Source organism: Uloborus diversus, chromosome 8 (genome assembly GCF_026930045.1).
Source record: "Uloborus diversus isolate 005 chromosome 8, Udiv.v.3.1, whole genome shotgun sequence".
Lineage (NCBI taxonomy): Eukaryota > Metazoa > Arthropoda > Arachnida > Araneae > Uloboridae > Uloborus > Uloborus diversus.
Window position 1 is genome coordinate 872,887 of NC_072738.1, and position 17,438 is coordinate 890,324.

The following is a 17,438-nucleotide window of genomic DNA, read 5'->3' on the forward strand; positions in this document are numbered from 1 at the left end:
GCAGAAGTGCATAGAACGCAATGGCAATTATGTAGAAAAATAAAAGAAAGACTGAACTTTCCAAAAATGTACTTTTCTTTGCAATTAAACCAGTTTTTTTATGTGAAAAAAACTCGTGGAACTTATTTTACGGACACGCCTCGTACAACTATCTAAACATTAAATAACTTTCACGTAATCCAGTAGTTGATGTGACGGCATTTCTCAGGAATATTTACTGACCGCTTCAGTCTGCAAAATGGCTATGGTACAGGAAAAGAGATATTTTCATTTAAAATTGTCAAAACCTCATGCTCCAAGTATGGACTCTATTAAATGCTGGTACCCACAATTTATGAGGGCTATCCGGAACGTAGTACCCGATTGTGAAGTAAAGACACAGAAGTAAATATTAACAAATGTAAACATCTTTATTGAAAAGAGCATACCTTAAACTACTTCTCCACATAATCTCCAAGCAAATTTAAGCATTTGTCATAACGTGTGACGAGTTTTTGTATTCCAGCGTCATATTCCTCCGCCACCAGCCGATTGAAATACGTAGTCACTCTTTCTTTAAGTTCTTCATCGCTGTCAAATTTTTTTCCCGCCAAAAACTCTTTAAGTTTTGTAAAGAGATGAAAATCTAAAAGGGCCAAGTCTGGGCTATATGGTGGATGGTCGAATGTTTCCCAATCGAATTGCTGCAGAAGTTGTGTTCAGACATGCTACTTTTCCGCGGAAACGCGGATTTCCGCTTTTTTCACCTTCAATTTCATCATTCCTGAGATTGATGCAGATTTGCATAAATATTTTCATAGGGGAGGGGGGGGGGGCATTTCTTTTCCGAGTAATTTGAAATATGAATCTTTAATATATTTTTTTATGTGTATCAAAAATATCGGTTGCTGTTCATTGGGTTTGTGGGCAATTTGCAAATGTGGGTGCACGTGTTAAAGAAAACTTAAAAATAATTTAACACTGCTTTTTCATTAAAAAAATTCAGTATTCAGGCATAATAAATTTAAGGAAAAAAAAACACTACTTAAACAAAAGTTTGATTGTATTTATGACTGTAAGTCCATTACCATCTGAAGTTTCTAAAATCTTTGAAGAAATAAAATTGGGGAAAAAAATGTAATTGAATTTGAAAAAATCAATGTAAAAAATATGTAAAAATAATATTATTTGAGCTCCCTGTTTTGAAAGTATATTAATTATTTTCAAATGTTAATTTTTAACGTTTTATTTGTTACGCGTAAAGTTCAGCTTTTTTCTTCATCAAGCTGTAGCATGTCTGTGTGTTATCCCCGCTGCATGAGGCTTTGCATTGTCATGGAGGAGAATGACTCCATCAGACAATAGACCTCTCTGTCGATTTTGTATTGCCCGCTGTAATTTCTTTAATGTTTCACAATACGCATTAGTGTTAATAGTGTCTCCACGGGTCATAAAATCAATAAGCAGTACGCCATGTTGATCCCAGAAAATGGTTGCCATAATCTCCTGGTGGACAGAACAGTCTTGAATTTTTTTTGGTTTGTTTGGTGAATGAGCATGATGCCACTCCATTGAATGTCGCTTACTCTCAGGTGAAGCATAACAAACCAACGTTTCATCACCAGTAACTATGCAATTCAAAAATGCGTCTGCTTCATCAGAATAACGTTCCAAAAATGTTAATGCAGCAGCCATGTGCTTGGTTTTGTGCTCCTGTGTAAGCATGTGAGGGACCCACCTTGCACAAATTTTTGAATAATGCAGATGGTCTTTGACAATTTCATGAACAATTGTTCGAGAAACGTTAGGGAAATGTTCACAGATGTCGTCAATTGTGACGCACCAATCGTTCCTCACAAATTGTTTCACTGACCTCAGCAGTTGCTCTGTAATGACATATGGTCTCAAAGAATGCTCATCGTCGTGTGTGTTCCCCCTCCCCAAGTTTAAATTATGACACCAGTGCCGAACAGATGACTCATCCATCACATCATCTCCATACACCTCCTTTAATTGGCGATGGATGAATATCACAAGGCCGAACGTTTCTTGCGTTGAGAAATTTTATCACAGGCTTCACTTCACAACTGGCGGCGTTCTCAATTTTTTTAAACATTATGAACGGCCACAGAAACAACACAGGCAATGCTAGCGTCACGGAACTTGCAACAGAGAAGGCAGACAAGCCACTGAAGCGGTCTGACCTTAATTGGCGGCTACTCCCGTCGTCAGCGCCTCATGTGGCGGAAACGGGTACTACTTTCCGGATGGCCCTCGTAAGTACCTGGGAAGTGTGGAAAATAGGAAGTTCTGGTTCTTGACTATTTCTTTTGGGGGATGTTAATGACCAGGTTTATACCACTCCAGTTCTGGATATGGATGAGCTAAAGCAACCAATTACACAAGTCATTAGAGGAACACACTCAAACCTTTTTTTGTGCAATTTTTTTTTTCTGGTGTGGTACATGAAAATTTCAATCACATTGGGACTCAGTTGACGAAATTATTTATAAAACGAGTGCAAGGTAGTATCTTCAAGTGATGACACGGGCACCCCGATAGGAAGTTACTGTGATCTTCCAAAAATTTCCTTATTGAGGGAATTTTGTCTGATTGTTTGGCAAAATTATCATCACTTGGTTCGTTTTGATTTCATTTAAAGAAGCAATTCCTTGTTATTTCGTAAGTTTTTGGGTTATTTTCTAGGCGAGACTTATTTTTATGCGGTCCCTATCCACCGTATGAATTTAAAAAAAAACTGCTGTTACGAAAACTTTTTTTATAGCTACTTGTGAAGCTTCGAACAAATTTTTCCATGAGACTTTTTTTATGCGGTCATCCACTGCAAAAACAGGTTTGGATGTACTTGATGCTGCAAAACATTTTGCGTGAAATTTAATTTTGGCTTGATATTTTGGGTGCCAAAAATGGAGTTCATGTGGAACTTTATTATGTTTAAAATTGTATTGTGTGAAACATTTTGGTTGTCTTTCCTTAAAAACAAACAATTATGTACCCCAACTTGTTCTTTTTTTTTCAAGCATAAAATTCACTGATACGTTTTAGCCAACCCTGTATTACTTTTGAACACAGACTCCTTGAACTAACGTTCATGCTGTCTGCCATTAGACTATGTAAAGCCTTCCTTCGTTAGTTCCTAAAGTATCATGCAAATGGTCTATTCGTACTTTTGTAACTCTCCTGCTTTTGTAATTATTGTTGTTTGGTAAACTCGGATTATTTTGCCCAATTTTTTCTGTCATTCTCATGTGCTTTTAATTAATTTGCGACTCAAGTGTTGTTTGAACTCTCTGCAGAAAAGAAAAATGAGAAGAGCAGGCTATGCCCTAGGTGAAAATTCCACAGAATTCCTGAAGTCGCCATCAAACTTACAGTCTCCTAGCAGTGAACATAATTCTCTGTGCGTTAAAAACTGTGAGAAAGAGAAGGTGGCCAATGGATCTGCATCGCTTCCAAACTCGGATGCAAATCATCATCAGCACAACTACAAGATGATCACAGAGGATAATGGCCATTCCAAGGGAGTCAAGTCCTATCCTGTTGATATGGAGGTATGTAGAGTTGGATTTTGTGTTACACCAAGCATTACAGACAGTTAATAACAATATTTACAAATATTTTTTAGATGTAGTGAGATATAAAAGAAGTAAACATTGAAGATTTTGACATGATAAAGTTCTGAGCTTTTTAGTGAAATTAAAAATCCCAAAGTTTTTTTTTTTTTTTTGAAGCTACGAGCTAACATCCTTTGCATTGACAAAGCTGTTTCTTGTAACTTTGAAACACATATCTACAATTTGACTTTTCTTTCCCTTTTATTGCATTCAATGTTTTCAGTTACTGCTGAAAAATAAGCATTTTATTTTTTTAATGACGCATTTTCAAATAAGACAAGATCATAATGACAAGGTCATAATGATGATGACAAAATTATTAATGATTAAAATTGCAGGAAGTGAACAGCATTTCCCGTTATGTATTATGGGAAATATTGCAACCTTGATGCATTTAAGGTTGCTAGGGAGCTCTTCATCAATGGATAAATATATGAATCTTGGGGAAAATTACGTCGGTAAAATCTTAAATGCAGTAAAGTCTTTAATAACACCAATTTTCTCACTCCTTGATACTCAAGTAGAAGAAAAAGGTTTTATTTCTCCGATGCTATACTATGTAAATAAACTCAGTGCCAAAAAAAATACCCAAAAACAAGTCCATAAGTCTTAGATTTAATACAAGAAGTTATTAACTAACTACCGAAAATGAGAATTTGTGTCTAAGCACTCTAAAATTCTTTATTATATGTATTAATCCTGATTCAGTCTTTTTTTTTTTTTGTTAAACATTAACAGTGTTGGCTGCTCATAATTAATCTAAAAGAAACCTCTTTGTGTACAAAAAATAGTTCATATTGATTCTTAAAATTGTCCCAGCCTTTTTTTATTTAAAAAAAAAAATGAATTTAAACTATCCTGCCATTTTATTGTATACTTGCTATCTTATTGGTACCTGTACTGAGGCCATTCCACTGAAAAACTCACATTTTGTACCACACATGACAGCTGCAATATTTCACAAAAAATAATAATTCAGAAAGTAATTAAACAAAATTTTGTTGCCTAAGAATTCACAAGCGTATGTATGATTGCTTAAGCAAAAAATTTTGTTCATTACCTTCTAAAATTCTAATTTTTCAATGAAATATGTCAAATTTGAGAAAAAATAATGGCTATCCATTGGAATGGCCCGCAGGTGAATTTGTGAAACACCAATCATTACCGAACAAATTTCATCTGCAAATGAAGATTTAAAATTGCTTGTAATCCAAATGCATGTTTATTATTTTGTACTGCTTTCTGTGCTTCTAATAATCATGTGTGCTTCTAACATTAAGGTCCCGAAATACTAACTTTAATGGCATAGTAAATAAATTCTTGCCGTTCTTTTTCTATATAAATTGATTTCCTATTAGACACTGAAATACGCCATTAGCCATTGAAGCTTTCGTGTATGGTAATCTGAGTAAGTAATTTGACTCGAGAAGATAAATGTGCATTGTGCATCCTGTATGTAGTCAATATTTCAGCACAGAACTTTTGAACTCTACAGCAATGTATCTTGCCATGTGTTATCAATAAAGAAAGTTTCAAACATAATTAAAAAGATATTTTCATTTAATTGCAGTTTATTTCCTTTTAATGCGACTCATATTTTGTGCATCGTGTTTTCAAATTGGAAATCACCACAAACTATTTATGGTATGTGTTAAATAGCTATGTTAATAATGTTAAATAGCTATGTTCATTAGGGCTATGATCGATAGTGGCGAGACTGAACATTCAATCAAATCTAAGCTTACTATTGCAGCGTTAAAGAAATCAGACCAAATGAATAAAACAATAACAAGAAATTTGACTTACCGAACTTCTTTTATTAAGGCATGTAAAGCATAGTCCAGTATAGACAATTCGATGAACGGAAGTGCACTCCCTCGATATTTTAACTCACTAATATATTTCACATGTTACTTGAATATATATAACAAAAAGGAAGGGGGGATGAACAAACGGAGAGTTCCAAAAAGGAAGATAGAGTTCGCTTCGAAAAAGTTCATTTCACGAAAGCATCACACAATCGAATCGCGAAAATGGCGTGATGGATGCAGCACGGAGATCTCTTGTTCACAGCGTTGTCTTCATTTCTTTTTACAGAGAAGGAAACTCTCTTGGTTATTCTCGATCTTGGCTATCGCATTTTCTTAAATGTATTTACAAGTTTACCATCTATGGGCTTTTTCTTCTTCCGTTTATTTTGAACAAAAAGAATCCCTATCTTTCATTTTCCTTCTCTTCCACCATTCGAAAAAACCAGCACGGAACATCTTCCAACGGCAAACGCAGCTACACGCAGACTGGGGCAATAAATCTCCACCACCTTGACCTTCGAGAAACCTCTTGCTCAAAAATCATTGGTCAATTTTTCTGCCATGACGACAGCGAAAAGCTTCTCCTGTTGCCCTCTTAAAGAAAAGTCTCTGAGCAGACAAACAGCCTGGTGCTGACATCTGGTGACTCGAAAGTAAAAGTAACTTTTTTTTTTACAGTATGGTCAATTAATGTGATGTGTGGCCAACGTCTTTTGGATGCATGGTTAAAAGCAACAGAACCATTTTTAGATAATTATCAAAAAAGGAAGGATTCTTTCATGTTTCAAAAAGTCTCTTTGGAAAGTCAGAATCAGTGTTAGAAATAAAAATTTAGGCAACCTGATGCTGCCTGGTATAATTTTTTTGGTGTCAAATAAAGAACTTTAGTTTTATTTTTAATGAATCAAAAATATATGTATCCAAACATTAAATTAAAAAAAAGAAATGTTAAATGAAATGTTACACGCTGCCAATAACATCTAAAAAGAACTGTAAAGTATATAAAGAAAATCCTTTTTTGAAGACATAATTGATTGCATTTTAAAATAATCTTAAACATTTTTATCATTTGTTGCAATCAAGTGTCTTAATATCTAGTTAGGAAAGAAAAGTTACCATGAGATCCGAAACTTTAAATGTCAAATTTGGCACTTAGAGTTTTGAATCTAGGTGCCAAATCAAAATTTTTGGTTGCAAAATGCAACTAATGACTGTTCATTTCTAACACTGCTCAGAATGACTTCTTGAATGGGATGAAAGCAATGACAGGGTTGCCACGCCACAGGGAAACCTGAAGAAACAGGAAAAACACAGGGAATTCAAAAATCAACAAAAAAACAGGGAAAATACTGAGAATTTTTTTTCCTTCTTAAATTAAAGTTACAAAAATCAATTCCCAAATATATAAACTACCAAAAATTAAATAAATAGTAATAATTATAATGAGAATATTAATAAAGTTCAGAAATAAAGTAAAATAAAAAATGGTAATTTTGCTTCAAAGTAATTTTTTTTTTAAAGTAAATATTAAAATATTTATCATAAAAATAGAATCTTGAATTTCATGATAATTTAGAGTGTATGAAATTAGTCGTCAATAATCATTGTTCTGGGTCACTTATACACTTTTAGGTCCATGGCTAAGAGAAGTTTTTTTTTTGAATAAAAACATGAATATATTCAACCACCATGCTATTATTTCAGTTATTATGAATTCTTATTTATTTTCCCTTATTTATTTAGAAATTTGTGTTTCGTTTTTTTACCCTGTGGTGAAATTATCAAGATATTTATATATTGTTCTTTTCCAAATAATCAGTGCTCGCTCGTTTGTAATGTTTTATTTTCATACAGGGAAAACACAGGGAATTTTTTTTCCAAAATTGAGTGGCAACCCTGCAACCCTGAATGAGCAATTCTTGATTGCATTAAAAATTTTATTTCTCTGATGTGTGGATTTAAAGCTTGTAATTTGCAAGGACTGATGTGCGATTTCATTCTCAGATTGCCAATAACCACCATGTGCATCACCATGAGCATACTGTTCACTTCGAGAAGGGCCAATCAACAATCGGGACGGTGGCCTGGATGATCATCTTTGGAGACGGACTGCACAACTTCATTGATGGCCTGTCCATCGGTGCTGCTTTCTCAGAGAGCATACTTGCTGGCGTCAGTATCTCTGTTGCAGTGATTTGTGAAGAATTTCCTCATGAATTAGGTTAGTTTTCTGTCTTCCTCTCAGTACCAGTTTGAATTTCAGTTGTTGCAATAATTTAGGTCTCTAACCAAGATATGAACTATTAATGATATTATAGAGTAGTATGAGGGACATCACTTTAAATTATCTAATCCGTAGCCTAGTTGTCTGTAATTCTCTATTATCCACCCATGGTAATTACTGTTAAAGTAAGTCAACTGATGGCATGCATCAATTAGTTTAATCTTTTGTAAAATTCAGAACTTCAAAATAAGTGACAATAAGTTTTGAAGTTGAATATTAATACTTAAGTTATATATATGTTACCGTTAAAGTATGTGAAATCCATTATTTCATAGAATACCTAGTTATTTGATGGAATAACTGATCGTGTCCGTTAAAGTGTAAAACTCTCTTGTATTTCATGGTTTAACTAGTTATTTCATAGAATAATGATCTGCAGCCCGTTAAAGTGTAAAATAATCTATATTATATATCTTGCACGACAAATACATTTACCTTCCACCCCTGTGTTACCCCCAAAATGTTCGTGTAAAACCCAGTGTGTCAACAAAAAAGGTTTTTGTTTTAGAAATAATGTTCTTTGTCATTCCAAGTGTCATTTTGGTAATCCTTGTTGTAATGTAACAAATGATTTTATGATAGGTTTCCATAAATATCATTTATTCGCTGCATAAATTAGATCAATTGCTTCTTTTTCATTTTATTTATCTATCATTAGTTTATTTATAGAATACCTAGTTATTTCATTTTGGATAAATTGTTTATTTTACACTTTAACTGTCTCTCATTAGTTAATTTATAGAATATCTAGTTACTTCATAGAATAACTAGTTAAAGTGTCAAATTAATGACATATTACACACTTTAATGGACACGATCAGTTATTTCATGGAATAACTAGGTATTCTATAAAATAACTGCATTATATACTTTAACGGTGACAGATACAGTTCAATTCTTTCACAGTCAGACCTCTATTTAAGGTAACTCATACACAAGGTCACTTTTTTTAAGTCCCGGCTGTTTGAATAGGAATTCTATGTTATGTATTATCGGATCCAAGGTCCGGTCTTAGATAACTTAGTAGTCTGTAAGGTCACTTTTGTCTGACTTGCTTTGGGTAATTTCAATGTCAGTCAAATTCAATTCCGAGAATTTTCCATGCTGCTCAATCTTTTATCAAGAAAAACTTTCTAAAGTGCAGAGAATGTAGTTATTGTGGATATGAGGAGTGATACTGAAGCAGGGCTCCCAACACATTTTAGCTTCAGAAAAGGGTAAAAGAGGACCATTTTCAATCAAAAAGGGGACTAAAGAGGACCAGTTAGGATCAAAAAAGAGGACCTTGGGAGGATCACCAGGGCCCGATCAAGCCAAACTGGTGCCCAGGTCCTGAGTAGAACTTGGTGCCACTTCCCCCTCCATGAGAAAATCTGCGCAATTTTAAAGTCAATGTATCATACTAGAAGCCCAATATACTAGAAACTATATTTTAAAGGAACATTACTACATTTAAAAGGAAACCTGGGATTTGAATGCCAAACACTTGATAGTCATTAAACTAATCACAGTTGAAATTGCCTCTTAAGGCAAAAAAGAATTAAAAAACAATTTTAAACTGCAAAAAAAATCTTACTAATTCTGACATCAAGTTTTAAAAAAGCTTCTTTCTGGCTTTAACACAGGCAAATGTGTCGATCAAATAATCGAAATCTATGTTTGATGTCACAGCATTTTCAGTGGTCAATAAGGAAAACGCCTGTAAATTATCCTTAGAAACGCAGCTTCTCAAATGATTTTTTATTCTTTTCAAAAATGAAAAGGAACGTTCACTGGAACAGCTGCTAATAGGCAATTGCAAAAATTTGAAAGTGTGTTAATTCTTCTGGAAAATGTCCATCTATGTCATCCGAGTAATTTTTTGAAATTCCAAAGCTAAGGGACAACGACTTCTTTATGCGAAATTTTTTTAACTTTATGAGTTTTTGAGCCGATTTTTAAAACATTTTGAGCCCCCTCTCCCTTAAAGTTGAGAAAAAGTAAAATGAGCTTTAAAAAAAAGAATGAAAGGAAGTAAGTAAGTGGACTTAGGCTAGGCTATTTTGGTGGCCCTAAATTTGTGGTGCCCAGGTCCGCGGACCCGCCGGACCGTGCGTTAATCAGGCCCTGAGGATCACTCATAGTTAAACCCATGAAGCACCAAAAGGCAAATTAGTTGCCAGCTGCTAAATTTGTGAAGATATTTCGTTGATTTGTTTAATTTGAACTTAAAAAAAATTTAATTTTTTAGTTATTTAAATAAAAATTAAAACGAGTTAATCTAATGCAGCATGTCAAAACAACTTCAAATTGCCAAAAATATAAAAATATTTATTAGATGCAAAACGATTGAAAGTTCAGATAAGCAAATTTTCACGAACCAAGTTCCATTTTGGCATAATTTCCATAAAATAAATTTATTTTCTACTAAATTAAACACAAAACATGCTAATCTTAGGTAGCATTTGAGAAAATAACATTCGATTGGGCAAAATATTTTAATATTTTCATGATGCAAAAAGATTGAAATTTCAAACACTAAATCCCATTTTCCGCGAAGTCCAATTAAGTTCAATGTTGCCATGATTTCCAAAATAATTACTTCGTTAATTACTGAAATTAAGTGAAAAATAAGTTAATCTAAAGTAGTATATGTCAAAATAACTTCCTATTGTCATAAACATAAAAATATTCACAAGATGCAAAAGGATTGGAATTTCAAACGCGAGAAGCAGTTTTCCGCAAAGTTAAAGTTCAATGTTGTCATGGTTTCCAAACTAATTCCTTCGTTGATTATTGAAATTAAACGAAAAATAAGCTAATCTAAGGTAGCACATGTCAAAATAACTTCCGATTGTAAAAATCAAAATATTTACAAGATGCAAAAATATTGAAACTTCAAACACGAAAGCAATTTTTCGCAATGCTGCATATCGAACCTATGTTCAGAAAATTGCACTGATGAAATATTTTTAAAAGAATTACAAGCAATCTAAAGTATGCTTTAGATTGCTTGTAATGATTTTTGAAAGAATAAAGCAAATAAAGAAACTTTTCATACTTTTTCAAGCACTTGGAAAAACTCATGAACTTTTCAAGGTTTTTCAAGGGCGTAAAATTTACGAACATATGCGCCTGTAAAAAAAAAAAAAAAAAAATGGCGCATGCGCCACGAGATTACTTCCGATTTTACTTGCAAAAGAGGTGGTTAATTAGCTGCGTTACTATTACAGTCAACGCACGACACAACAGTCTCAAGAGCTTGGGATCCAATGAAAACTTTGAGATGAATATTCGAGTTATCGAGATCCGAAAGTTCATTCGTTATTGCAAACGTGAGGCTGCAATTCCGAGAAATATCGGTAGCACCCTGCTTCGCGATTCGACGTCATGACTCTTCCCCCAAACCTCTTTTTTATGGATTTCCATGCTGCAGGGGTTGAAGGAGTAATGACGTCAATTTGAAGCGAAATAATACGGGAAAGTCAGGTTAAGGCGCCGCGGCCGCGTGTTTGGGTGTACAGTATCTTTGAACACAATGGAAACTTTTAAAATCTGATTTTTAAGTGAAAACATTGTAAAAGCGGACTAATCGGACCAAAATGTTAAAAAGAGGTCTAAAGCGGACTTAACCTTAAAAAACGGACTTCGGCGGGAAAAGCGGACCATTTGGGAGCCCTGCTGAAGTGTTGACACAAGTAACAATACTCTTCCAGAGCAGAAATGTCATAAAATGTTTTCTTAAATGATATGAGAGAGCTGAAATTTTTTTCAGCAAATATGAAACTAAAAACTGTAGTACAAAATCAGTAAATTTACGGCCGTTCTGTATTATTGAATACTTTGAGTAACGGAAGTTGTACATCAGTAGTTTGCTAAAGCATATTTTATACAACTTTATTCCAAACTAGTGGTACCCGCACAGCTTTTCCGGTAATAGAAAAATTGAAAGGTCTTTTGGTTCGCTTGTATATTTACAAATGTATGGTGAATTTTCTCGCCATTTGACTTGTACCCATGTTACTGTTTCACGTTATGAAAATTTCGTACCTCGCCAATTGGCTTTTGCCCATGCCACGGTTCCACATTATGATAATTTTGTAAATTACTCGTCCATCTTATGATACTTTTGTTCTTAAAATTAGAATAGAAAAAGAACCCCACCGAATTTTCGAAAAATCGCTTCGAAGTGCACAGCCCCATATTACAAACTTACTTTGTGCCAAATTTCATGAAAATCGGCCGAACGGTCTAGACACTTTGGGCGTCACAGAGATAAAGACATCCTCCAGACATCCAGACAGAGAGATTTTCAGCTTTATTATTAGTAAAGATCAAAAATTAAAAAAGAAAAACTTTATTTATTCATTCCATTAGTTTTAATTGGTTCTACTCAATTAAAAGTTGTAATAAACTAATAGTTTTTAACGTATTAACTTTTAGAGAATTGTACTATTTATATAAATGGTATAAATCGGTTATAAGGTCTCTCCGCTTATAAGGTCAGTTTCTGAAAGTCTCGAAGGGTGACCTTTTATTGAAGTTCAACTATATTTAATTTTCTATAATCTACTTTATAGTTTTTGGTATGGAACAGTAAAGTAATGATTAAAGTGTGGTCAATCTTTGATAAAATTAGTTTTAAAGTTTGGTAACATTCAAAACTTCAAAATAATTCAAAAGGGTTGATGATTTATATATGTAATAAAATATATAGAAGATCCAATACGAACAGAAATTTTGTTGAGTAATTTAAATATCAACGAAGGTAGAAAAAAAGTTACTTTTTAGATATCTGTTGATTATATATTGGATTTTTAGAGTTATGACATCAATTTGCTAATAGAATTCAATTGAAATAAAATATTTGGATAAATAAATCATAAACTTTCTCTAGACCGTAATTTGCTTCATCTCAAATATTGTGGATTGGAAGGAATTGATTGTAGTCGCAAAAATGTTTTTTATACAGTCCTCAGTACATGTCTTGAATTTTCAGGGGGAAGAGGGGGGGGGAGTAAGGGCGAAAATTGTAATTTTTAGGAATTTTAATATTAAAAAATTCTTACATGTTAACATTAAGTTCTTCAACATCCTCAAGTTTTAGTAATTGGTTTAAAGTTTTTAAAATTACGTAAATAATGCTTGGCTTTTTTCAAAATGAAATTCGATCCTTTCAGATCCTTAACTTTTGAATATTAATGTTACATCCTTTGAAGGGAATTTTTAATTTTTGAAAAATTAATCTAGCAGATAAGTCATTGCCTTTTTAGCGGGAATAAGAGTTCGAATATTTTTCAAATTCTTTTAAAATACTACGAAAGTCTTGATTTTTTGAAATTAAAGTGTTAAAAGTTATGCATTTCTTTTTGGTTTGTACTAAAAGTAATGCCCTAAAATAATTTTTATTTTTCAAAAGTTTGCTTAAAACTTATCTGTAAAATTGGTTTAATGTTGCAGTTCCAGTATTGAAATGCTGTGCTAAAATTTGAGCTATGTTTCTGGATGCTGAATGATTTGTACAAAATAATTAATGCTTAATCCCTCCCCCCCCTTTTTTATTTATTTATTTTTTAATTTCTTTTTTTGTTCTTAGATTTACTTGTTTTCAGATAAAAGTTGTAAATTTTATATTTACATACTGATGTTTACTAAATGTTAATGCTTGACTGGTGATGAAGTTGAAACCTGCAATTAAACAACTTGAGAGTTTAATTAGAAAAGATTCCCTTTTGCAGGTGATTTTGCTGTTCTGTTGAGTGCTGGAATGAGCATGCGACAGGCTCTCCTCTACAACTTCCTATCTGCCATCACCTGCTACTTGGGGTTGGTGGTGGGGATCCTTCTCGGGGATCTGGCTGAGGGAGCACCTTACATCTTCGCACTGGCTGCAGGGATGTTTCTTTATATTTCTCTTGTCGACATGGTGAGTTTTTGCTGTCCATTTATTTGTATTCCAAGCCTTGGTAGTTGTAAGAGCTTCTTACACTGAAACATTCTACAAATGCTAGGAAGTCGGGAAGGTATAAAACAACTTCCTAATTACGTATACAAAGTTGACTCCATTATATAATAAAATAAATTACTTAAACCTCACACATAATATTGTTACACCTCAAGAATTACTTGGGAATATTTTTAATTGAGAAGGGCACCTCAAATCTATATCTATAAAAATGAATGTTTGTCTGTATGTCATCCATGAACTCAAAAACTACCCCGCAGATTTGGCTGAAACTTTCACCGTTTGTTATTTTTGGTACTGGGAATGTTTATAGACCAGTTCGAAAAAAATCCGATCGATAGTTCCTTTTTTATTCCAATTTAAGTTACAATCCATTGGATAAATACAAATAAAATTATCGGCTGCAGAAATTAATTCGCGTGAAAGATCTCATTGATAAGAGGTTAGCTGTTGCCATTTTTCTTGAGTTTGAACAAATTCTTTCTTTATTGTTTTATGCTTTTCATGCAATGGGGGGATTTAAAACTTTTTCTATTTGATATTTTTAACGATCTTGAAACTGCGTGAGTACAAAATTTGAGTATAGCCACGGCTTCATTTGATATTTGGACCGATTATTATGAAAATTGCTATATATATGTATTTTTCCACGGAGAAGGTGCATAATATGCTCATTGAAGCCACTCGCCACCAGGTGGCACTGCAGAGTAGCAACTTCTGCCCCGTTCAACCAATTGTCATGAAAATCAGTATAATGATGTATTTTTTTGTTGGCGTAGCAACGCGCGTCAGGTACAGCTAGTGTGTAATATTTGTTTTATCTTTGTTTACTGTCGTGCTAATTGTAAAGCCATTTGAGCTTTTGGAATGTAACCTGCAAATGCAGGGAGCCAGGGATGGTCCTGCTGATTTTTGGAATATCAAATTTGTAGTCCGAGTATATACATAAGCATTTAACAGTGCTGTGGTGCTGAAAAAAATATAAAAAAGATATGGCTCTCTTTTACATCCGACAGGAGGTTTATTGAAATTCAAAACTTTCAGAAGTGCAAGTACAAAAGCTGTAACAAGCTCAGGTCTCAGCTAAGCTGATTGTAGTCAATTCATCAATCTCTAATGAAGATCAAGAGCCCTTTTAAAACTATGCACCTTATTTCAAGTAATAGCTGCTTCCGATAGACTATTCCAAATACCTATAAACCTGTTAAAGTGCCAATTTTTCCTAATTTCAAGATTGGTTTCAGATCTGAAAATCTAAAAACAATGACCCTCGGTTTGACAGCTATGAAGAAATTTAGTCCTTTGACATCCTCCACTTTAATAAACTTAAATAAATAAACTTAAATAACTGAATCATGTGCCCTCTCTGTTCATAACTGTGCATATTAAGTATTCTAACCTTGGGATGACAGTCTAAGTATGAAAGGTGATGTACTAACCTATTAGCCTTCCTTTTAACCTTATCTAGTATGTTAATATGTATTTTAAGGTAAGGGGACCAAAAACTGGGCTTTACTAAATTTCTAAAGATAGATAGAAGAACTTCCTCAGAATTCTGTGAAATAGACCTATATATAAGCATTACTTAAACTTTATTATTCAGTGTACTGCACTGCTTACTAAGCTTTTAGTTCCTGGCTAATTGAAGTGTATTGGTTTAAAAAGTGGAGACACGTTCGAGTTAAAATAAAAAGGTGGTTGTAATGTTCCTCTGGATCACTCCTCAAATACGCCACTGTACGTATATATATATATTTAAGATCACTTTATTGTACCTTCTTGTGACTACTACAGGGTCTGTTCAACAAGTATCAGGACTGGTTCCAAAAATCAAAATTTATTGCATGTCCTCTACCCCTCCATTGAAGATACAGCGAACCAGTCCCGAAACTTATTGAACAGACCGTGTACTAGCAAGGCTAAATGCAGTGAGTGACCACTCTTAAGCTTGGGCTTAGGCAAAACTACTTGCAATACACTAACAGCCGTGTCATGACATCCGGAGACTGCAGTTTCATCCTTGGTGTGGACTCATTAGTCTGGAATAGTCAATAACCTGGCTGAAGGTAAACGTCACCTTTTTGAAGCTGAGAGTACCAACAAACTGATAGCTAAGATGAATTTAAGACACCAGCAAGAGTCCACATCAATGGTGAGATTTAACTTGTTAATGCAAGGCTAAGCTTAGGTACTAAGCCGTACAGTGGACGCCAGTTAACTGAATCAACAGCTTTGATGAGTCAAATCGTCCAAAACAGAACAAAGTCCAGCTTTATTGAATTTGCCACTTTATTGAATCGGCCGCTTTACGGAATCAGAACTGTTTTGAACAAACGGGATTCATATAAGCGGCGGCCACTGTAGTATATGTTTTCAAGTCCTCGAAAATGTAATGGAAAGTTTCAAAAATTGTGTGCAACGTTTCTATGTCTGATATGTGTAATATTTGACCCTTTTCACCTGCAGATGGGAGAACTCAACGAAGCCCTGGAAGAAGCTCGGAAGAACGGAATTCGAGCGCAGCTGAAAGTGTTCTTTATTCAGAACGTGGGCATAGCCCTGGGTGTGGCCATCCTCTTCGTCATGGCTCGCTATGCAGAGCACTTCAACTTCGAGAATCTCAGTACTTTCATGTCCTCCAGCTCCGAGGAGGCCTTGGACGACAGAGTGCAGCAGTTGTACTCTGGATTACAAGAAGCCAAACTTCTTCATGGTTCGATAGAGTAGACTGTGGGAAATTATCCCGGTGATTGTGTTGGAGATGCTTTGAATAGTTGGAGAAAATGTGTGCATGGTGTGGATGTTAACCAGATTAACAAATGGTTGCAAAGTGTGGTTGTTGTCCAGTTGATGAAGTGTATGCATAATTGGCAAGAAACCGGTGAAGCGTGCATATTATGATGGGTATGCTACGTCATCCAATTGACAAAGTGTGTGCAATACTAAGTCTGTGCACAGCCTGGTGATTGTTTTTTGTTTTGCACTAGTGGTTCTGAGTCAAATGCGTGAAACAAGTAAAAACTGTGTGTTAATGTAGTATGGGTAATATTACATAATTTGCAGGGGTGCCCACAGGGGGGGATTATGGCGCAAGTTGCGCCATCAAAATTTTTGGGGGAGATTTAAAAATTAAAAAAAAATTATTTAAATTTATTTATCGATTTTTTTTTTTAAACTCGAAATTTATTTTATTTTATTTTATTCTGTTTATATTTTATTTCATTTATTTATTTATTTATTTATTTGTCGTGTGTGTTATTGATGTAGCACAGAACTTTTCTAATAAAATATTAATAATAATTAAAAATAAATAAATAAATAAAAAATATTTAAAAAAATAAATAAATTTAAAAATAATTTTTAAATATTTTTTTAAAATAAATTAATAAAAAATATTTTTAAAAATAAATAAAATAAAAAAGAGAGCAAAAAAGAGAAAGAGGGTTGAGAAAAAATTTGGGGGGGGGGGGGGATTTGCGCCATTGAACTTGGGGGGGGGGGATAGGCACCCCTGATAATTTGTGTGTAAAGTTTGGTGACTGTTTTTAGTTTCATGCAGTTTGGTGGTTTTACATCGATCAAATGGAGAAAGTGCACAGTGTGATGGTGGTGCTGTTTTGCCACATATGTGTGCATGTACTAAATGTGCAATGTGCATAATCTGGTGATTGTACTTTGTTTCATTTAATATAGCAGTTCTACACGAAATGCATCAACCAAATGAAGAAAGTGCATAGTGCGGCGGTAGTACCCAATCACTGCATTGTGTGTGTGTGCAATAAAAA

General features: G+C 34.0%; 1 protein-coding gene across 3 annotated transcripts in view; it reads left to right on the forward strand.

Moving 5' to 3' along the window:
• The window catches only part of LOC129227637 (metal cation symporter ZIP14-like), an 87,990-nt gene extending 71,503 nt beyond the window's left edge, over positions 1-16,487 (forward strand). For all 3 annotated transcript variants that reach the window (XM_054862227.1, XM_054862226.1, XM_054862228.1), the window contains 4 exons: positions 3,297-3,551; positions 7,430-7,646; positions 13,427-13,614; positions 16,120-16,487. In XM_054862227.1, the coding sequence (XP_054718202.1) occupies positions 3,297-3,551; positions 7,430-7,646; positions 13,427-13,614; positions 16,120-16,380 (921 nt within the window). In that variant the 3' untranslated portion in view covers positions 16,381-16,487. The remainder of the gene's footprint in view (positions 1-3,296; positions 3,552-7,429; positions 7,647-13,426; positions 13,615-16,119) is intronic.
• Positions 16,488-17,438: the final 951 nt, after the last annotated feature.